Source organism: Hemiscyllium ocellatum, chromosome 6 (assembly GCF_020745735.1).
Source record: "Hemiscyllium ocellatum isolate sHemOce1 chromosome 6, sHemOce1.pat.X.cur, whole genome shotgun sequence".
NCBI classification, from domain to species: domain Eukaryota; kingdom Metazoa; phylum Chordata; class Chondrichthyes; order Orectolobiformes; family Hemiscylliidae; genus Hemiscyllium; species Hemiscyllium ocellatum.
The window spans coordinates 15,564,026-15,587,267 of NC_083406.1; the positions used below are offsets into that span (position 1 = coordinate 15,564,026).

Here is a 23,242-nt window from a genome sequence, read left to right on the forward strand (position 1 = left end):
CGGTCGTTCAGGAATGTAAGGCCGATTTCTTGGGGCCCGCAGTATGACTTAAGCAGACAAACCCCTGATTCCGAATGGACAGTGCTCCCCAACGAGTCACTGCCAACACCGGAATATAACGTTTCTTCTTATCTGTGGAGGAGCTGTTTTCACTGTCAGCTTCTATCGATGATTGGGATACAAGGTCTTACCAATTCCCGTTGATTCGATTGGATGGGATTCTGTGTACTCCGTGTTGGTCAGATTCCTGAACAAAAGTAGGAATACCGAAAACAGCATCCCACCCTCCCCTCCATGCCCCCCGAACACTTACCGGGTATCCTGGGAGACCAGGGAGGCCAGCGTCCCCCTACAAACAGAAGGAGAATGACAAACAGTTAGACTGGAATACACTCTGTTCGGTAGCACCTTCCTTTCCCATTCCCCCTTTCCTTCCCACTGCATTGTTTCTCAGTGGAATGACGGTCAGAAAGCTCTGACACAGCTCACAGATTCCACAGGGATAAGTTGGATCCCATGGTTCAGGTGGTATCTGGACTAAATTAAAATGTCCTTGCGACCAGCAGACTGAGACTGGACACTCGTTATGGAGTGCCCTGATGAAGGGCTAATGCATGAAACATCGATTTTCCTGCTCCTCGAATGATCACGTGATGGGCTGTGCTTTTGCAGCACCACACTCTTTGACTAATATCCCTAATCAATCTATGACCTGCACAACTTGCTCACATTTACTGTCCATCACTAACTGCCCGAAGGAGCTTGTGGTAGAGATTTTTTCACTGGGCAGGCAAAAGAAAAAAATCCATTGTTACAAATCACTGAGGCACCACAGTCATACCCACTGTTACAGGTCACTGAATAACTCAGACAGACACAGATTCATGGTTACAGACCACTGAATAACCCAGACTAACACAGATTCACTGTTATAGGTCACTGAATAACCCAGACAAACACAGGTTCACTGTTACAGATCACTGAATAACCCAGACTAACACAGGTTCATGGTTACATGTCACTGAATAACCCAGACAAACACAAATTCATTGTTCCAGATCACTAACTCAACTGCATACAGACAAATCCACTCTTACAAATTACTCAATCACCTACACACCTAAACCTTCCACTATAGATTAGTTAATCTGGCCCACACACAAACTCATGATTACAAGTCTCAGAATCACCTGAACACAAGGAAACTCACAATTACCTTGAATATGCAACCGACTTCACTGTTTCAGTTGAATGAATCACATATACACAAAAATATTGATTTATTCATACACACATCACAGTGCATTTACTGATCACATGCAGACACACATTTCAAAATCAAAAGTACACACACAAAACCCACAGTTATAGATCTCTGAATCACTCAAGCACATAAGTATTCACAGCTAAAGGTCACAGAAATACACATATACACACGAACCCACCGTTACAGAGCACTCCATCACACACACACGAACCCACCGTTACAGAGCACTCCATCACACACACACAAACCCATCATTACAGATCACTCCATCACACACACAAACCTACTGTTACAAATCACTGCATCACACACACAAACTCGCCGTTACAGATCACCCCATCATATACACAAACCCACTGTTACAGATCACTGCATCACACACACAAACCCATCATTACAAATCACTGCATCACAAACACAAACTCACCGTTACAGATCACTCCATCACAAACACAAACCCAGTGTTACAGATCACTCCATCACAAACACAAACCCACCGTTACAGATCACTCCATCACAAACACAAACCCACTGTTACAGATCACTTCATCACAAACACAAACCCACTGTCATAGATCACTCCATCACACACACAAACCCAGTGTTACAGATCACTCCATCACACACACAAACCCACCGTTACAGATCACTCCATCACACACACAAACCCACCGTTACAGATCACTCCATCACACACACAAACCTACTGTTACAAATCACTGCATCACACACACAAACTCACCGTTACAGACCACCCCATCATATACACAAACTCGCCGTTACAGATCACCCCATCATATACACAAACCCACTGTTACAGATCACTGCATCACGCACACAAACCCATCATTACAAATCACTGCATCACACATACAAACTCACTGTTACAGATCACTCCATCACACACACAAACCCACTGTTACAGATCACTCCATCACACACACAAACCCACTGTTACAGATCACTCCATCACACACACAAACACACTGTTACAGATCACTCCATCACACACACAAACACACTGTTACAGATCACTCCATCACACACACAAACACACTGTTACAGATCACTCCATCACAAACACAAACACACTGTTACAGATCACTCCATCACACACACAAACCCACTGTTACAGATCACTCCATCACACACACAAACCCACTGTTACAGATCACTCCATCACACACACAAACACACTGTTACAGATCACTCCATCACAAACACAAACACACTGTTACAGATCACTCCATCACACACACAAGCCCACTGTTACAGATCACTCCATCACACACACAAACCCACTGTTACAGATCACTCCATCACACACACAAACCCACTGTTACAGATCACTCCATCACACACACAAACCCACTGTTACAGATCACTCCATCACACACACAAACACACTGTTACAGATCACTCCATCACAAACACAAACACACTGTTACAGATCACTCCATCACACACACAAGCCCACTGTTACAGATCACTCCATCACACACACAAACCCACTGTTACAGATCACTTCATCACACACACAAACCCAACGTTACAGATCACTCCATCACACACACAAACCCACTGTTACAGATCACTTCATCACACACACAAACCCAACGTTACAGATCACTCCATCACACACACAAACCCACTGTTACAGATCACTTCATCACACACACAAACCCACCGTTACAGATCACTCCATCACACACACAAACCCACTGTTACAGATCACTTCATCATACACTAGTGCTGTTAATGAGGAGTAATTGATATGGAAACACATCATAAGGAAATCTTCTGTACAAGCCCCAAATTGTGACACTTCAGTTATGTGCTGTTTGTAGGTAGACACGAAATGTACCCTAAATCTCCTCCACTCGACTGTAACGAGGAATGGTTCTCCCTTTTGTCCTTTCCTTCCAGGTACTCCCTATGGGAACAACAGAAAATAATAATGTTATCAGCTGATCAGACATTGAGTTCCTGCAGCCTCCTGGACTCACCATTGGTTGCTGCAGTGTCAGATCTGATCCACCATTGCCATTTTCTCTGACACTAGATGGTGATCATGCATCTGCTCCTTACCATTTACATGTCAAAATCTTCTTTTATTTCCTTTTATCTCCCTTCACCAGTCCCTTTCACTTTGTACCATCATTCCTTTTGTCATTCAATCACTTCTTTTGCCCTTGAATTGCTCCTTTTGTTATTTTGTCACTCCCGTCTTCCACCCTATCATGCATCGTCCCCCTTCTCCTTTCCATGTCCTCGTTGTTTTTTCTGACCTATCACGTCTTTAAAACCTGATCCATCTCAAATCGTTTCCTGTTCAACAGGCATCAGCCTGAAACGCTGCCTCTGTTTTACTCTCTCCACAGCTGCTGCTTGACTTGTAGAGTCATTTCAGCACTTTCAGTTTATATTTCGATTTTCCAGCATCAGCCATAATTTACATTTGTTTCAGAATCTGACCTGCTCTGTCATATAAAAAGTACAATAAGAGAAACAAGTTTTCATTTGTACTTCAGAATGGAACACACGAGAATATGTGGATAGCTACAGCAACACTACAGATCCGCATAGACTCAGTGACATGGGCAGGGGTCAAGGAATTTATTTTTCCAAGGACTACTCTTGAACTTTTCTTGAAGACTACTTTTAGCTTTTCACAGGTCTCCTTGTCATTCTCTTCTCTCCTTCTTTAGGGGCGGCACAGTGGCTCAGTGGTTAGTACTGCTGCCTCACAGCACCAGGGACCTGGGACCAATTTCAGCCTCAGTCTGTGTGGAGTTTGCACATTCTCCACCTGTCTGTGTGGGTTTCCTCCGGGTGCTCCGATTTCCTCCCACAGTCCAAAGATGTGCAGGTCAGATGAACTGGCCATTTCAAATTGCCCGTAGTGTTCAGGGATTTTAAGGTTAGGTGCATTAGTCAGGGGCAAATGTAGAGTAATATGGCAGGGGGAATGGCTCTGGGTGGGATACTGTTCGGAGGGTCGGTGTAGACTTGTTGGGCCACAGGGACTGTTTCCACACTGTAGGGATTCGATGATTCTAATAAAGGTCACGTAGAAACTTCAGTCTCCCTATTTATGCTGATGTATGTGTTACTTGAGCTCAAACAGAGGTAAAGTTAGAAATATTCAATAAGCTTCTCAATAATGAACACTGTTCTATTAAATTGAAAGACACAACACATTAATTTTCTGTATGTAAGTGTTTTGAAGATGTGAGTGTACCTTTAAGAGAGTGAAGGACTTGGCAAGTACTCAGAGTGCTGGAGAATTTACAAAGTAACATTTGACTCAGAAAAAAAACAGCACTCACTGAGTTGCAATGAGACAATAACACAAATTTGAAATTAGCCAGTCAGTTTAAATTATACCCCGAAAAATATCAAACTCCAATCCTGTTTGAATTGATTATATTGACTATCTTAACAGCCGATGACACAATCCGATGCTTTGGGGGTATAAGACTGGGGAAAATCGAAGAGTTGAGAGGAGAACTGCCAAACCCAGCATGTAAATAGGCTGTCTAAAAAAAGTCCCATTTCCATCAGTAACCTGTGATGCAGAATTTCTGAACAAGAAGAAAAGAAGACACAGGAAGATCTAAAAGCAATAACCTTCAGCTGCCTGGTTTTGAGATAAGAAATGTTGTTTTGTAAATCTTAATTAGGAGTTTTATTGGGCTAGTATTATAGAAGGGAAGGTAACAGATAGGTTAGAGAAAGAAATTGTAAGTAGTGGTTGGTTAATTATTATCTTTAAGAAATAAAGTTGCTAATTTTTACTTTACATTGTTCTTGGCCACTCGAATATTTACAGATGACTGCAAGGGATAAATCTTTTCTGTGTTGCTGGTTTTAAATTAAGCAGGAGGCTATACCCTGTGTCATAACATAAGTTAACTCGCTAAGCTTGAAGGTTTGTTTTCAGATGTTTTGTCACCATTCAAGATAACATCATCATCAGAGTCTCTGGTAAATCGCTGGTGGTATGTCCCACCTCGCTATTTATAAGTCTTGGTTTTAAAGGTGGGTGATGTCATTTCCGGTTCTGTTTTTTTCCAAGGGAAGGTAGCTAGGATCTAAACCAATGTGTTTATTGATGGAATTCTGGTTACAGTGCCATGCCTCTAAGAATTCACATGCGTGTTTCGCCTGTCCTAGGATGTGTGTGTTGACTCAGTCGAAGTGGTGTCCCCCTTTGTCTGTATGTATAGAATCTAGTGATAATGGGTCATGTCTTTTGGTGGCCAGTGGTGTTCATGTGTCCTGGTGACAAGTTTCCTGCTAGTTTGTCCGATGTGGTGTTTTTTTTTCCCACAGTTCTCACATGGTATCTTGTAAATGATATTAGTTTTGCTGGTGGCATCTCATGGATCCTTGAGGTTCATCAATCCCTGTTTAAGTGTGTTGATAGGTTTGTGGGCTACCATGATGCCAAGGGGTCTGAGTAGTCTGAAAGTCTTTTCTGACATGTCTTTGATGGTAGGTAATGTGGTTATAGTTTTTGGTTGCACTGGGTCTGCTTGTTTGGGTTTGTTTCTGAGGAATTGTGATGAAACATCTGATAACAAGCCCAGCAAGCTAACTTACATACTTATCATCAACCTGAAAGACAAATTTTCTCAAAAATACGAACATTAATTTTCTAGACACCACAGCACTTACAACGATACAGGGTAACAGACATAAGTTAGTTACATTTTTGTTTAAAGTAACTGACATATACTTACACACACAAAAATAACCTTTCACCCTATAATAGTCTTTCGTTGGGCTGGCGAATTTAATTAAGCAGTATCATGTTTGTTTCTAACATCGTCATTGTATAACATAGTCTAAAGGAATTCACAATATGTGAGAAGCTTTGCGATGTGATAAACACATAAATGCAAATCTTCATGAAATTAAATGTTCAATATTAATTATCCAGTTGGCATGATGTTCATTACGATAGCATCTGCCACATTTTCCACTATATAATAACTGCTGAACTTCTGCAGCCTTAAATTAGAGAATCTACATTCATTTGCAAAAAAAAAGTGACTCCAAATTTTTCTGGCTCCAGGTTAGCAGAGTATTGCTTTGTTGAAAAGTTTACACCTGCCCTCCCCCCAGTGGCAGCCCCTTTTCCTCCCTTGCAGCCCCTCTCCCCTTGTTAAAAATCACACAACATCAGATTATAGTCCAACAGGTTTAATTGGAAGCACGCTAGCTTTCGGAGCGATGCTCCTTCATCAGGTGATTGTGTGACAGGTGATCAGGTGACAATCACCTGATGAAGGAGCGTTGCTCCGAAAGCTAGTGCGCTTCCAAATAAACCTGTTGGACTATAACCTAATGTTGTGTGATTCTTAACTTTGTACACCCCAGTCCAACTCCGGCATCTCCAAATCATGACTCCTTTCCCCTAGAGCAGTCTTCCTTTCCTCTCCCAACATATACAGCAAACGTGGGTGAGAAAGAGTCTGTGATTGGAGGAGCAGGAGTCAAATATTCTTATTGTTCCATGTACGGCTGTGGGCATCAAAGTTTCAGGAACAACCAAGCCTTTCTGGCCATTTTCAGACTTCAGGGAGAATTCACCTGTTGCCCATGTATGTTTTGAATGCTGGGCACTCAAATAGAGTCTGTAACATAACCAGACCCAGCCCAGGATCCAGAGTCTCTCACCAAATCACAGTGCTGCAAGGCAAGTAGCCTCAGTTGAAGTTCAACTGATTCCTCAGAGGAGCTGGGCTGGGTAGAATTTCAGAATTTTGAGTGATGGCAACCCCAGGTATCCAATATTCAAATCAACACCAAGGCAGTTGTCTTTGGAAAATGTAATGGGAAATACTGAGCTAGCAGGATTTCCCTTCAATGGAGTAAGCTTTCCTTTAGCACTGTGATTCATAGTGATTTGGAATGTCATGTTTGGAAAAGTACAGAAGCCAAGTCAAGTCTGACTTTCTGAACAGAAGTGGGAAAATATAAGCAGGACTGTGAGGGGGTGGGGAGCGGAAAGAGGAAGGGAGTGGAGCTCACTGGAAAAGCAGAAGCTTGCGGGACCGAATGGACTCTTCCTGTGCTCAAAGGTTCTTTGAGATTGTCTTACAGTTAGAAAGAAGCACGTGGTTTGAAGTCACAATGCAGTGAGCATGCCGATGTTTAGACCAAGGCAGTCTTTCTCTGTTATGTTAATCACGTTCACTCTCACCCCGTACATAGTGTTTTTCAGAACAGAAACATTGACTCACAGAAATGCCCAACAAACCAGGAAATCCAGGTTGACCCGTGGCTCCGGGATCGCCTCTTGTCCCATTGCAACCATCGTGTCCAGGAGGTCCCCGGGGGCCTGGCTGTCCTGGGTGACCCTAAAGTGATGACAGTTTCAGCACAAGATCATTCAGCCCGCCTACAGAAGGCAGTTCAGCTATTCCTCCGAAATCATAAACTCAAGGAACTAACTTTCAATCAAAAAAACCTCCCTATTCTTTGCAATGATGTCAGCCAGCTGGACCTCAGAGAATTTGAGTTCCTTGATTGGGGCTGTTAATCTGATCCAAACAGGGAGCCCTGGCTGACAGATAGAAAGGGGGAGGGTCTTGTCACAGGCCACTCGGGTGTTTTCCTTTCTTCCTGGTGGTGGAAATTAAATAAACATTTGTGCACTTTGTGTCTCTCACTGTGTCTCACACCTGCACACACACAACATGGATGCAGGGGAAAAAATAAGCACTACCGCAGTTAGGCGGTAGTGCGGGGGTAAAGGAAAAAAAAGGAGTATAAAGGCACTAAAAAAAAAGAAAGGGGGAGGGTGTCAGAGATGCCGACACTGTGGGAGCTGACTCTGAATGAGGCAGTACAAATGTCAAGGACTGGTCACGTGTAAATACACTGTGACTTGGTCATAGATATTGGCCTCAGTGGAGTTATTTCAATATCCTTTCATTGAAGTCCAACGACAGATCATTGGAAATGATGTTGAAACTCAATTTGCAGATGCTGCATTCTGTTCTGGACCCTGTACCTCACAAAAAACAGATACATCAGTGATTAAGATGTTAAATAATGAGGATACATTGGATAGTTCAGGTTTATATTCCCTTTAGTTTAGCGGATCGAGGACTGAACAAGCCAAGGTATTTATTTGAGGAATTGGTAAGGTCGATGGGGGCTTTTCTGGTGGAGAGTCCATGACAGTGTTGGGGAGTAGAAACATAACTTTGGAGCCAGCGATGAAAGGTGGTGTCAGGAAGCACTTCTTTACACATAGGGGAGTGGAAATCTGGAGCTTTCTTTAAAGGAATCTCTGAAAGAAGCAATCATATCCCCTCCTGTGAGGATTGATACAAAGAAACTACTTCCTCCGGTGACTGGAAATTTCAATGAGACTAGGGTTTAAAGGGTTAAAGGATGAGGACAGTTGCAATCTCTTTGTTTATGTTCCTTTGAGTTTACACATTTCATCCAACAGACATGTTTAAAGGTCTAAAACGATCTCACAGGGTAACAGCAGGAGAGCTATTACAGAGAGCAGCCATTTTGACTGAGTACTTACTGGTATGCCATCATTGCCTGCAAACCCGGGCACTCCCATTGGTCCCTGTGTTAAAATGAGATGGAGAAGAAATCAGGTAGAGAATCTGGTCAATGCGGTTATAACTCACACAGTAGCAGTAACATGGACCAGGGTGGCTCTAGGGCTAGAAATAACAGCCAGAATCTCCCCCCATTTTGGAATGCTCGATGTGGAATGCATGCTGGGATTGTCGAGTATGTTGGAGACAGGCAGGAGCTGGGAACGGAGACTGGAAAGGTGGGATGCCAGATCGCCAATCTTCTTCAGCGGCCAACGCAATACAATGGGACCCTGGTGTTTGGGGAACACAGCTCTGCCAGTAGTCACCCTCTTTAGCTCCCTGATGCCCTTTCCCAGTGGGTCAGTTCCAGTCGATTAGACAGTATGACCCAGAGGTGGGAGGACTGCCCCATTGACAATGGGTGGGAAATAGGCAATCACTCAGAGCTTTGGTAAACCCTCCAAGATTACCCTGAAATTTATCATCCTATTGACGGGAGATCAGAAGAATTTCATCCAGGTGGAGTAAGCTGTGGGAAGGGCAGGAATTTGGGAAGATTACCATTTTTACTTCATTGATTAAAGTCTGATAAATTCTGACGAGCCTTGGAGATGCCAGAATGTATCTGCCCTTCCCGATCCCAAATGGGGGCATACCTAGGTGATGGACCTTATCCTTAGCAGATCCCAAAGTGATGTACTCCAACTGAGTGGCTGAGAGTCCAAGTGAACCCTCAGGAAAAACTCCAAACAATCAGCAGGTGTAGATCACAGTCCCCAGAGTGACCCTGACAGGGTCCCTTTAACCTGAATCAACGATCCCAAGGGCATCCCTTTCATAACAGTGACTCCTCATGACATTGACCCTCACCTGTCCCTTTAACCATTTGTCTGTTTAGTAAGTTCCTTTATTTCAGAGAGTGTCCCCTCACTCCCACCTTTGATCTGCTGGATCTGGGGAAGGACGAGGAGTGTGAGGCTCTGCCTCTCTCAGGATTTTACTGCCACTACTGTCCATGCCACTACATCTCCAGGTCTTCACTAGAGTCAGCAAACCCAGCCTCACAAACTCTGCCTTACATCTAAGTGCTCTGGGAAACACCCGAGACATTTCCCACAGGTTCAGAGCAATTTCTGGCTGCAACATGGATGAGCTATATTCGGATTGAAGATTTACAACGCTCCCCGCTGCTGTGAGCTTGTAGAAGGTAAACTTGACGAAAGGTGATCCTTTCTCATCTCTGTTTCCTATGTTACATTGGTGACTGAACTGAAACCAGGTGATAATGTTTGGAGAGAATGATCATTGAGTTGAACGTGAAGCAACAGGTCAACAAAACAAGTGACAATTCCTCCTTCCCCACCCTCCCCAACACCACCCCTAGCCAGGGCTAAATGGAAAATCAATCATTTCAAACACACAGGGAAATTTAGATTCAACTTCAACTTGATGGTGAATTGATTTCAATAATTAATGAAAATTAGGAGAAGGTCCATTTAGTTAATGGCCTGATCTCACACGGATTGAGATGGATGTATTGAGCCCTCAAACTGTCGTGTTACTTTGATCAGTGTAAATGATTGATTTAGAGGAACCTTGTCTCCAGTTTGTCCGGTCACTCCAGGTTTGCCTCGGTCACCTTTCGCTCCTTTATGTCCAGCAACTCCCTGTCGTCCCGGAGGCCCAGGGGGACCTTGTGGTCCCTGAGATCCTGGCGCACCCGGCCGGCCCTGGAATGAAAATACATCCGTCAACAAACTGCAGGTCAACATACATTTTAAAGCAGGAACAACACAGGGAGACTCTGGATACAGTGTGACCCTAGGTACAGGGAGACTCTGGATACAGTGTGACTCTAGGTACAGGGAGACTCAGATACAGTGTGACTCTAGGTACAGGGAGACTCCAGATACAGTGTGACCCTAGGTACAGGGAGACTCCGGATACAGTGTGAACCAAGGTACAGGGAGACTCCAGATACAGTGTGACCCTAGGTACAGGGAGACTCCAGATACAGTGTGACTCTAGGTACAGGGAGACTCCGGATACAGTGTGAACCAAGGTACAGGGAGACTCAGATACAGTGTGACTCTAGGTACAGGGAGACTCCGGATACAGTGTGACGCTAGGTACAGGGAGACTCCGGATACAGTGTGACCCAAGGTACAGGGAGACTCGGATACAGTGTGACCCTAGGTACAGGGAGACTCAGATACAGTGTGACCCGAGGTACAGGGAGACTCTAGATACAGTGTGACTCCAGGTACAGGGAGACTCCAATACAGTGTGACTCTAGGTACAGGGAGATTCCATATACAGCGTGATCCTAGGTACAGGGAGACTCTGGATACAGTGTGACCCAAGGTACAGGGAGACTGGATACAGTGTGAATCTAGGTCCAGGGAGACTCAGATACATGTGACCCTGGGTACAGGGAGACTCCAGATACAACGTGATCCTAGGTACAGGGAGACTCTGGGTACAGTGTGACCCTAGGTACAGGGAGACTCCAATACAATGCGACTCTGGATACAGTGTGACTCTAGGTACAGAGAGACTCTGGATACAGTGTCACCCTAGGTACAGGGAGACTCCGGATACAGTGTGACCCAAGGTACAGGGAGACTCAGATACAGTGTGAATCTAGGTACAGGGAGACTCCAATACAGTATGAATCCAGTTACGTGGAGACTCTGGATACAGTGTGACTCTAGGTACAGGGAGACTCCAATACAATGTGACCCAAAGTACAGGGAGACTCGGATATAGTGTGACGATAGATATAGGGAGACTCAGATACAGTGTGACTCTAGGTACAGGGTGACCCCGGATACAGTGTGACCCTCGGTACAGGGAGACTCCAGATATAGTGTGACTCTAGGTACAGGCAGACCCAAGTTAAAGTGTGACCCCAGGTACAGGGAGACTCTGGATACAGTGTGACTCTAGGTACAAGGAGACTCTAGATACATTGTGACTCGTGGTACAGAGAGACTCCGATGGTTGGGGTTACTGGGTAATGGTGTGTCAGCCGTCAGGTGGTGTCATTTGGGGCAGGTCAATGCTTGTTCAGATGCTGAGCTTAATAGTCACAGAAATGTGCAGGTTGGGTGGATTGGACATGCTACATGCACAGTTTCAGGATGGGGTAGCTACTGGGTGTGATGTTCGTTGGAGGTTTGGTGCAGAATAGGTTGGCCAAATAGCTTCCATCCACACTGTAGGGATTCTATGATTTTTTTACTTTGTAAAGCATGGACAGGTAAATGGCAGTTCTTCCCAAACATTTTGCAGTACATTTCTCATCTTGAAAACTGCTGCTTTAAGTAACTTTATCCAATAATGCCAGACACAGGGAAATTACCCTAAAGAAACTTTAGCTTTTCAGCAATTCCTATGGAGTCAGGTACATTGGGATGTCTGCATGGTCCCCGCATGAATCTGCAGTCAACCCTGCAGTAACTGGTTTCCATGCTATCAGAAGGATGTTGCAAAACCTGAAAGGGTTCAGAAAAGATTTACATGGATGTTGCCAGGGTTGGAGGCTTTGAGCTTTAAGGAGAGGCTGATAAGGCTGGGGCTGTTTTCCCTGGAGCGTCAGAGGTAGAGATTTATAAAGTTATGAGGGGCATGGATAGGGTGAGAAAACAAAGTCTTTTCCCTGGGATGGGGGAGTCCAGAACTAGAGGGCATAGGTTTAGGGTGAGAGGGGAAAGATTTAAAAGGGACCTAAGGGGCATTTTTTTCACTAAGAGGGTGGTACGTGTATGGAATGAGCTGCCAAAGAAAGTGGTGGAGGCTGGTACAATTGCAACATATAAATGTCTTTTGGATTGGTAAATGAATACTGCTGAAATGTGTTGCTGGTTAAAGCACAGCAGGTCAGGCAGCATCCAAGGAACAGGAAATTCGACGTTTCGGGCCAGAGCCCTTCATCAGGAATCATCAGCCCTTTCCTGATGAAGGGCTCTGGCCCGAAACGTCGAATTTCCTGTTCCTTGGATGCTGCCTGACCTGCTGTGCTTTAACCAGCAACACATTTTCAGCTCTGATCTCCAGCATCTGCAGACCTCACTTTTTACTTGGTATATGAATAGGAAGGGTTTAGAGAGATATGGGTCAAGTGCTGGCAAATGGCTAGATTAGGATGGGATATCTGGTCAGCATGGATAAGCTAGACCGAATGGTCTGTTTCTGTGCTGTACATCTCTATGACTCTTAACAATTATCACTATCAGGCCAGTGGAATTTCAGGACCATTATCTTATTACGTGGCAAGGTTTCAGATTTGTCTGATTAGAGTTTCTAGACTGAGGGCTGTTTTGTGCAACAGAATTGAGGAATTCTTTTGCAAAAGATAAAATATTTAAAAAACCTTAAGCGAGATGATGCATTTCTTCATTTGATACTTTTGGAAATGGCTGCAATTCATAGAAATTCCACAAGATGGCAGTGGCATCCAGCATGATTAAAATGAGCCAAGTATAGGATCTGTGATTTTCCCAGCACAAGGAATAGCACGTTCCTTTTACATTCTCTTGCTCTTCTGTTACTAGTGCTACGGAAGCCCCTTAGTTCCACCTCCACATTACAGATTCTGAATGGCAACAGCTACAGTTCAGTAGCATTTTAACTATGGTCAGAAGTCACACAACACCAGGTTATAGTCCGACAGGTTTATTGGAAATCAGAGAGCTGATCAAGTGAAATGAAGGGAAGTGCACAGGCACAGAGATGATAGGCAGAGAGATAATGCAAGCTCTGCAGAAACCTAATGCCTGTGTCGATATTTATGATCTTCCTGCTGTTATCTCTTTGCCTATAAACTCTGTGATGTGGAGGAGCCTGGGGTGGACAAAGTCAGAAGTCACAACACCAAGTTACAGTCCAACAGGTTTATTTGAGAAGTACTGACTTTCAGAGCACTGCTCTTTCATCAGGTAGCTCTGGGACAGGATCATAAAATTCTGTGTCTTATGATCTTACCCCACAGCTGCCTGATGAAGGAGCAATGCTCCAAAAGCTAGAGCTTCCCAATAAACCTGTCAGACTGTAACCTGGTGTGGTGTGACTTCTGACTTTGTCCATCCTAGTCCAACACCGGCACCTTCACATCATTTTACCACAGAGTCAGTAGGTCTTGGAGTTCAAGTCCTAGGCTGACATTCGAATGCACTACTGAGGTAGTGCTGCATTGCCTGAGGAAGGGTACTCAAGGCAGTGCATCACTGTTGGAGGTCAGTACTAGGGAATTCATGGAGAGATAACAGAATCACCCTCCCTTTGAGGTGGCAGAAAGAGGTCATTCAGCCCATTGAGTCTGCACCAGCTCTATTATCTAATCTGCTTCTAATACCTAACACCAATCTCCTGCCTTTTCCACATATTCCTGTCCACCATTTCTATCCATAAAACCATCTCTTGAATGTCTCAATTGAACCACATTTCCAGGTCCTGTATTCCACACTCTCATTACTCTCTGTGCGAAACTGTTTCTTTCCCACATGACCCTTGCTGCATTCGCACTTTAACTCACTTGTTGACACTTCTACAGTTGGAAACATATTCTCCTGAGCTACTCTGTCCAGCCTGCTCACGGTTTTCAAAATGTCTATCAAATCTCCCCTCAGCTTTCTTCTCTCGAAGGAGGAACACCCCAAATTCTTAAATCGATCTTCATAACTGAAGTGCCTCATCTCAGGAATCATTCTTGGAAATCATGTCCATAGAGTCATAGAGATGTCCAGCACAGAAACAGACCCTTCGGTCCAAATTGTCCATGCCAAACAGATATCCCAACCCAATCTAGTCCCATTTGCCAGCACCCGACCCATATCCCTCCAAACCCTTCCTGTTGCCTTTTAATTGTTGCAATTGTACCAGCCTCCACCACTTCCTCTGGCAGCTTATTCCATACACGCACCACCCTCTGTGTGAAAAAGTTGCCACTTAAGTCCCTTATTTATATCTTTCCTATCTCATATTAAACCTATGCCCTCTAGTTCTGGACTCCCCCATCACAGGAAAAAGACTTTGTCCATTTATCCTATCCATGCCCCTCATGATTTTATACACCTCTATGAGTCTCCAAAGTATTCGCAGCTTTCCAATAATGTGGCATCCACATTAAACGTAACACTCTAGCTGAGGGCTAAGAAGTATCAGGTGTAAGTATAAGATTAACTCCCTGCTCTTGTATGCCCTAATTAATAAAGCTGAGGACACTGTCTGCTCTTTTTACTGCTCTCTCCACCTGTAATACTACCTTCAATGATGTTTGCACATACGCAATCAGGTCCCTCCCCTCCTGAACCCTCTCCAGTAATGTCTCCCCTGTTTTATATTGTTTTCAATGTCCTTCCGACCAAACTACATTGCCTTCCACTTCTCTGCATTGAACTTCATCTGCTACCTCTCCATCCACTCCAACTTCAATGCCCTTTTGGAGTCACTGTCCTTCTCACAGTTTACAATTCGTCCAAGTTTATTCATAGAATCGTAAAATCCCCAAAGTGTGGAAACAGGCCCTTCGGCCCACCAACTCTACACGGACCCTCCGAAGAGTAACCCACCCAGACCCAATCCCCTATTACTCTACATGTCCCCTGATTAATGGGCGGCACGGTGGCACAGTGGTTAACACTGCTGCCTCACAGAGCCAGGGACCCGGGTACAATTCCCACCTCAGGTCACTGTCTGCGTGGAGTTTGCACATTCTCCCCGTGTCTGCATGGGTTTGCTCCCACAATCCAAAGATGTGCAGGTCAGGTGAATTGGCCATGCTAAATTGCCCATAGTGTTCGGTGAAGGGGTAAATTTAGGGGAATGGGTCTGGGTGGGTTACGCTTCAGCGGGTTGGTGTGGACTTGTTGGGCCGAATGGTCTGCTTCCACACTGTAAGTGAGTAATCTAATCTAATGCACCTAACCCACACATCCCTGAACACTACAGGCAATTTAATACAGCCAAATCACCTAACCTGCACATCTTTGGACTGTGAGGGGAAACTAGAGGAAACCCACGCAGACACGGGGAGAATGTGCAAACTCCACACAGGCAGTCGCCACAGGCTGGATTCGAACCTGGGTCCCTGGCGCTGTGAGGCAGCAGTGCTAACCACTGTGTCGTTTAGTGTCATCCGCAAACCTGGAAACGGTCCTCTTTACATTAGCTGCTAGTCTCTTCCCAAAGCTTCTCTTTGCTTCACTTGTTTGCTTTTTTAACCTCCCTCCAAAATCTTTGGCATTCTATTGATTCTCAGTCGTATCTGCTGCCATTAGTCAAAGCGAATGACTTCTTTTTCACGACTGACTTTTGTTTCGAGGAGAAAAGTTGAGACTATAATTTGAAAGTATAATTTGCAACTGAGTAAGAATTCTCTTCGCGATCACTGCCGGTTGTTCTCATTGAGCGAGCAGGCAGGAGATTTACCTGGCCGTAGAACATATTTACCAGAATGGCTCGTAACACTGAGCTAGGACAAGATTTGAAATCTCCAAAACCAACACATAGAAAAATCTGTCCTTTAAATATTCACTGTCTAAGTCTACCCTGGATAATTATTTTTCCAACCTTCTGCATTTGAAAGTCTGCTTTTCCCAGATGATGTGGTGAACGGAGAACAGGAAGGAGAATTTATGCTGATTCAGACCAAGGCTATGAGTTCTGAAAGATGAAAGGTTTTCTGGATGTTTTATATGGAGAGAGGATGTTAAGGAAATCAGCTCAGAACGCAGCATTTCCTACAGCTCCTGCTCAATGAAGAAGGGCTTATGCCCGAAACGTCGAATCTCCTGTTCCTTGAATGCTGCCTGACCTGCTGCGCTTTTCCAGCAACACATTTTCAGTTGGGGTACTATTGGCCATGCGTAGTTTCAGAAAAAAGTGAGGACTGCAGATGCTGGAGATCAGAGTCGAGAGTGTCGTGCTGGAAAAGCACAGCAGGTCAGGCAGCATCCGAGAAGGAGGAGAATCGATGTTTCGATCATTAGCCCTCATTCTTGATGAAGAGCTTATGCCTGAAGTGTTGATTCTCCTGCTCCTCGGATGTTGCCTGACCTGCTGTGCACTTCCAGCAACACCCTCTTGACCTGAGTAGTTTCAGTGGAATACTGGGGACATCTTGTTACTCAGGAGCCCTGGAAACTGGGCAGAGAACACGCATCAAGCAACGAGTAACAACCTGAAGAGTAACCCAGAATAAAACTCCAGTCTGGGGGCTGTGGCAGAGGGAACAGAGTTCTGGAACAAACCAGTGTTCCCTGCGAGAGGATTTCACTGATGGGACTGTCTATGTATTTCATTTGGTAATATGAACCATCTGTGCCCGCTATTTCACAAAAAAAACCTTGCAGCAGCAGTGAGCTGTAAAGTTAATTTCAGGAAAAACGATGTTAATGCCAGGGATTACAGGAGGTGTTTCTTATGTGAGTATTGTAGCCAAGCATGTGTTGCCATTACTTTGTGAAACAACAAGTCGAGTGTGTTGAAATCTCTGTAAGGAAACTACTGGTGCAGCTGTGAAATTAAAATTAGTGAATGAAATTCCAGGTAAGTTGCTTTCCTGTGGGATTTCTCTGGGCTTATTGTGGGAATGTGGATTCTAACAGCACACTGTATAACTTCTACAAATAAACCTCACGTTCCTTGGAGAACTGGGAGAAACCCCATCCTCTCTAAAAGCTACAAAACCACCACCTGGATGACTGCCAGTCCATGTTCCTTTTCCAGGTCGTTACATTGCTTACAGCTGCAAACTAGAGGGAATGCGGAGTAAATAAAGCAGCAGGGATTGTGCAGAACATAGGGAGGGTTAACAAACATAACATCTATACTGCGGGAACTCTACAAAGTGCCCCGGTGCCAAACTTGCCAACACACTTCAGCGTCCTAATCAAAACACAGTAAAGTAATGCCTAACAAAAACTCTTTTCTGACTTAATGGTCTCAAGTAAGTTGCTTTGTACCTGATACTGCAAGGACTGACCCACTATCAGTGCAGGGGTAGAACAGAAGACAAAACAAATCTGAGCAATGTTCAGTCAACTCCACAACACCAAGTCCCCGTCTCCCCAAGGTTTCATCTCCTCAAAACTCTCTCTTCCTCTTCAATATGCCCCTCCCTTAAGTACCGACTCCTCTCAACCTTCCCATCCCTGCTCCCTCTCCTGGAGAACCATCACCTCATCTCTTCTTCAACCTGGATCCCTTTGTCTCAGACCCCTGCCCACAAACACTCTGACTCCTCTTGGCTCCTCCATCTCCTTCTCTGCTCTGGTACCTCCCTCCATCTTCTTTAAAACAATGCTCTCCATAAGCCCCAAATTCCTGAACCTCACCTTCACAAACCTCCTCTCTCTCTGGTATTTGCTCACACTGTTGTATACATCTCACTGTGTTATATGCTCTCACTCTGATTACACTGCATTGCAATCTTTGCTCTTGGTCTATCATAGGCCTTTGCTCTGGTGCACTTTGGTCTATACACAACCAGTTGCTCTGCCCAACTGGCCAGTCTACTGATATCCTCCTGTGCTTTACCAGTATTTCCTCCTGTTTACCAAGCCATCCATTTTTAAGTCACCTGCACACTTCTTAAACATACCCCCTTCCTTTAACTCCAAATTATTCATGTATACTGGAAACAGCAAGGACCCCAGCACTAAGCCCTGTTGAACCTTATGGGAAACAGTCTTTCAGCCATAAAAACATTACCCTCTGCTTCCTGCCTCTCAGCCAGTTTTGGATCCAACATGCCTGGGATCCCATGGGCTCTTACCTCCTTGACCAGTCTGCCGTGAGGCACCTTATTAAAAGCCTTGCTAAAGTGCATGTAGACCACATCGTATGCATTACCCTCGTCAACAAACCTGACTGCGTCGTTGAAAATCTCAATCAAATTTGCTGAACAAGATTTTCTCTCATGCTGTCACAGCTTAATAATAATTGGATTTTGCCACCAATTTGCGAGATTTTAATTGATTTTCTGCATTGCTTCAGATTGTGGTTAGGAAGCGGCCTCCACAGGAATTGGTTGCCAAGGCTCCAGCTCTTAGGAATACACCCCAAGGGCCTCAGAAGGAAAATTAATTCCCTTATTCCAACGTTTTGTTTTGGCCAGCTCTGACACTTCAACAGCTGCCACTCCGTGAATTCGGTTCTGGATTTTCAAATTCAAAATGTGCAGTGTTTCTAAACAAAATTTAGGAAAAAATATTCAACACTTTAAACATTGAAAACCCTCTGTCTTCTACACACAGTTATTGTTTGAGAAATGGCGATGGAATATTGTATCCATTCTCCTATTGTGGGGATAGTAACAGACTCGGTAACAGACATGTCCACACACTACAGTCCGGTGCTTTCTCAGGCCTCTCAGTTCTGACTGGTGCCTGTTAATTCTGCCATAAAGCAGCAAGTTTCTCCTTATAGTTTAATTTTCCAAAATTCCCTTGATGCTGGTAAGTCCCCATCATATTGAATATAACCGATTCAAGAAATGAGGGAGGCGGAAAGTGGGGAACTGCAGGCTTAAACTTTGTCCCTGGTAATATATTGGAATCGATTTTAATAGAGTGCAGATTACAGGAGGGCACCTAGAAAATTGTAATATAACCAGGTAGAGCAGGCAGGGCTTGTGACAGGAAAATCATGCTCAGCTAATTTAACAGAATTCTTCGAGGGGGTAACAAGTAAGGTGGATAAGGGGGAATGTGTGCAACGTGGTGCACTTGGGATTTTTGTAAGGCATTTGATTAGTTACTTAACATATTTGCAAATATAGAAGAGTGGGCAGCTCACAGGAAACAGAGAGAGACAGGATAAATAGGTCATTCCCAGATTGACAAAATGTGGCAAATTAAATGCTGAAAGGATCCGTGCTGGCCCCTCTACGATTTGCGGCGATATTAATGAGTTGGGTGAAGGGACCAAATGCACGGTTGTTAAATTTGCTGATGATACAAAGATAGAGTCATAGAGATGTACAGCACATAAACAGACCCTTCAGTCCAACTGATCCATGCTAAACAGATACCCTAAATTAATCTAGTCCCGTTTGCCAGCATTTGACCCATATCCCTCCAAACCCTTCCTGTTCATGTACCCATCCACATGCCTTTTAAATGTTGTAATTGTATCAGCCTCCACCAGTTCTTCCGGCACCTCATTCACTCTCTGCGTGAAAAAGTTGTGCCTCAGGTCCCTTTTATATTGTTCCCCTCTCACCATAAATCCATGCCCTGTAGTTATGGACTCCCCTACTCTGGGGAAAAGACCTTGTCTATTCACCCTATCCATGAACCTCATGATTTTATAAACCTCTATAAGGTCACCCTTCAGCTATAGCAAAAACATCCCCAGCCTGTTCAGCCTCTCCCTATAATACAAACCCCCCAACCCTGGCATCATCCTTGTAAATCTTTTCTGAACCCAGCCAAAAAGCAAGTTAAACAAGGGGGCAAAAATTGGCAGATGGGCTATAATAAGAGAAAATGTGAACTTGTGCTCCGTGACCGGAAGAACAGCAAAGCAGCATATCACTTCAATTGAGAGCGACTGCAAAACTCTGCAGTGTTGTGGTATATTTGTTTCTTTATTCATTCACAGGATGTGTGTCTCACTGGCCAGGACATCATTTGCATCATGTTATAGGTGCTGCATTGAAAAAAAATGCTGTTCTTCCTGTATAGCCACTGCAATCACTTGCGTCATAAATTCCCAGGTGGGGAATGGCCATTTGTTTAAGAAGCTGGGAAGCTGCTGTCTGAACTGCAAATTGTTCGAACAACAACAGGGTGAAATAAAAATTGAACAAGGAAAGAAAACATCTGTCTCCGGAAATTCATCTATTGTTAAAACAGCTGGTGAAGAGAACTGCTCGCTTCCACTCACATGGAGCGGATTTGACAACAGTCAAACTCTCGGCAGAATTAGATTATTTCACTCTCTTGGAACTTGGACTGGGCTTTATACAGAAGCCCAGTGAATGCTGGTATTTGTGGGGAGAGGTGAACGCTCATTTCCTACAACCCTGCAATCATAACCAATAAGCAGAATTCTCCACTCCATACTGGGGTAGGACTAATGATGAGGGAGGTGCTTATGTGGGGCAAGAATGGAAGCAAAAAACAAATTCGCAATATCCAGAGATATTGGCCCAATTTTCACCTCGAGCTGAAGTTCAGAATCTCACCCTCCCCCTAGTGACTACCTTATTTCCACTTACTTGCACCTCATTAATAGCCATATCACCCTTTCTCATGTTGCATTTACAATTCTCCTCCGGTCCATTGGGAAACAGATAGTGTAAAAACTCAACAGATGATACAGAGGAGGTTGTTTGGCGCATATTCACGTCAGTCTCCACTGTGGCTCACTGAATGTTGGACTTCAGCATCATCTAAGAGCTTTGTCTTTACCAACTCCTGGCCTGGTCATTGGCCAGACAATCCCGGACCTATTATCTACGCGAATTGGCATGAGCCAACCACTAACCACACATGAACACCAAGTTGGAATGTTGCCATGTTAGCTAAAAAGTTAGCTACACAAGAAATAGATTAAATGGCTGCAGTGGAGAGGACATCACTATTTCTTTTCTTAGAGAAAGTGTTAACATTTTTGAGTTTGAGGTCCTCCTAGGCAGTCATCGTGCCTCAAATACTGTCATCTACTGGGTTTGAATTTACACATTATTCCATAACAACTAATGGAGGACATCATAGCTGCCATTTTCTCAAATTGAATTGTAAATTTACAAAGAGATGGGCTGTGATCTGGAAGGGGAGAGGACATTTCATGCAGGCTTATTGTCAGAACTCCAGGGTCAGTGCTGAGGGAGTGCCGCACTGTCAGAGGGTCAATACTGAGGGAGTGATGCACTGTCAGAGGGTCAGTATTGAGGGAATGCTGCACTGTCGGGGGTCAGTACTGAGGGAGTGCGGCACTGTCAGAGGGTCAGTACCGAGGGAGTGCTGCACTGTCAGAGGGTCAGTACCGAGGGAGTGCTACACTGTCAGAGGGTCAGTACCAAGGGAGTGCTACACTGTCAGAGGGTCAGTACTGAGGGAGTGCTGCACTGTCAGAGGGTCAATACTGAGGGAGTGCTGCACTGTCAGAGGGTCAGTACTGAGGGAGTGCAGCACTGTCAGGGGGTCAGTACTGAGGGAGTGCAGCACTGTCAGGAGGTCAGTACTGAGGGAGCATTGCACTGTTGAATGGACTCAGTCTTTCAAAACGTACCAGAAATATTTCACAGGTTGCTTGCTACTGAGGAGTACAATATGCTACTTTAATTCAGTGCCTTGAGAACGTTTTAGCATCTATGTTGTACTTGGATGTTGAAGTGACATGTGAGTGTTCTGTGAGAATGCAGCCATTAGCCTCTCACTACATGAATTAGAAGGTTGTGCGTTTCCATTGCAGGTGTGGAGCATGCATTGAATGTAAATACACCAGCGCAGGACAAAGGGAGTGCTGCAGTGTCAGAGGTGGATGAAAGTTTAAACCAAGGCCTCTTTAGTCTGTTCCTGCGGGGATTGAAGATTCCTTGGAATGTTTTGAAGAAAGTTAAGGCAGTTCTCACGGTGTCTGGGCCAACATTCCTCCTTTAAGCACTGTCACCAAAAAACAGACAAACTAATGACTTCATCATAGCAGCGCTGTGATGAGATTTTGTGGCCTGCTGTCCTCTCAGTATTCTGCCCAAAGATTTCTCCCGAAAAACAAGCGAGACACTACATTCGCTGCTTTTGGGATCTTGCTGTGCTGAAGCAAAACTACTTTTATCTTCAGAAGAACAAACTAACCCAAAATAAAACGCGTCTCTGAAAATCTGTGGTGAACAGCATGCACGACTCTGTCCATTGCAGCTCTCCCACGTAAGGGTTAAGTTATGAGTTAAGCCTGTCTTAATTGTTTACAAGGTTAACTGCAATAACGTATCACCACTTCACATCCCACCCATGTCATTCCTGTTCATTTCCTCTGGCATTTATTTCACAATGGCTTTTCATTAATGACAAACACATATGCCTGGGATTACTTGAGACTGGTTGATCTTCACTGTTCAACCCTCCCTCCCATCCTTCCAGTCTGTTCCCAGTGACTGACCATTAGCTGAGAACTCTATCTGGCTTCGAACGCCCACACTCAGAATAAATCTCACATTCCATGTCCCTGGACACATTTTTTTTCAGAGAGAAAATTTTCAGCTGAGAAAAAGCGCAAGTGGGCGGAGGCTGAAATTACAATGTTCCAGCAATGTCTTAGCATTTGTCCTTGGCAAGAGGATTACACTTCCTCTCCCACAGTCTCAGTGCGTCTTCCCTCAGTGTCTTCACAGAGCTGTGTTTGAAGATTACGAGCAGAAATTATAATACAAACTCCAGAAGCACAT

At 44.4% G+C, this 23,242-nt stretch overlaps 1 protein-coding gene across 2 annotated transcripts in view; it reads right to left on the reverse strand.

Annotated features, from left to right (window-relative positions):
* The window catches only part of LOC132816367 (collagen alpha-6(IV) chain-like), a 206,216-nt gene that overhangs the window by 92,795 nt on the left and 90,179 nt on the right, over positions 1-23,242 (reverse strand). For both annotated transcript variants that reach the window (XM_060825834.1, XM_060825833.1), the window contains exons 5-9: positions 10,440-10,574; positions 8,823-8,867; positions 7,519-7,635; positions 3,132-3,200; positions 314-349 (exon numbers count right to left, since the gene is read on the reverse strand). In XM_060825834.1, the coding sequence (XP_060681817.1) occupies positions 314-349; positions 3,132-3,200; positions 7,519-7,635; positions 8,823-8,867; positions 10,440-10,574 (402 nt within the window). The remainder of the gene's footprint in view (positions 1-313; positions 350-3,131; positions 3,201-7,518; positions 7,636-8,822; positions 8,868-10,439; positions 10,575-23,242) is intronic.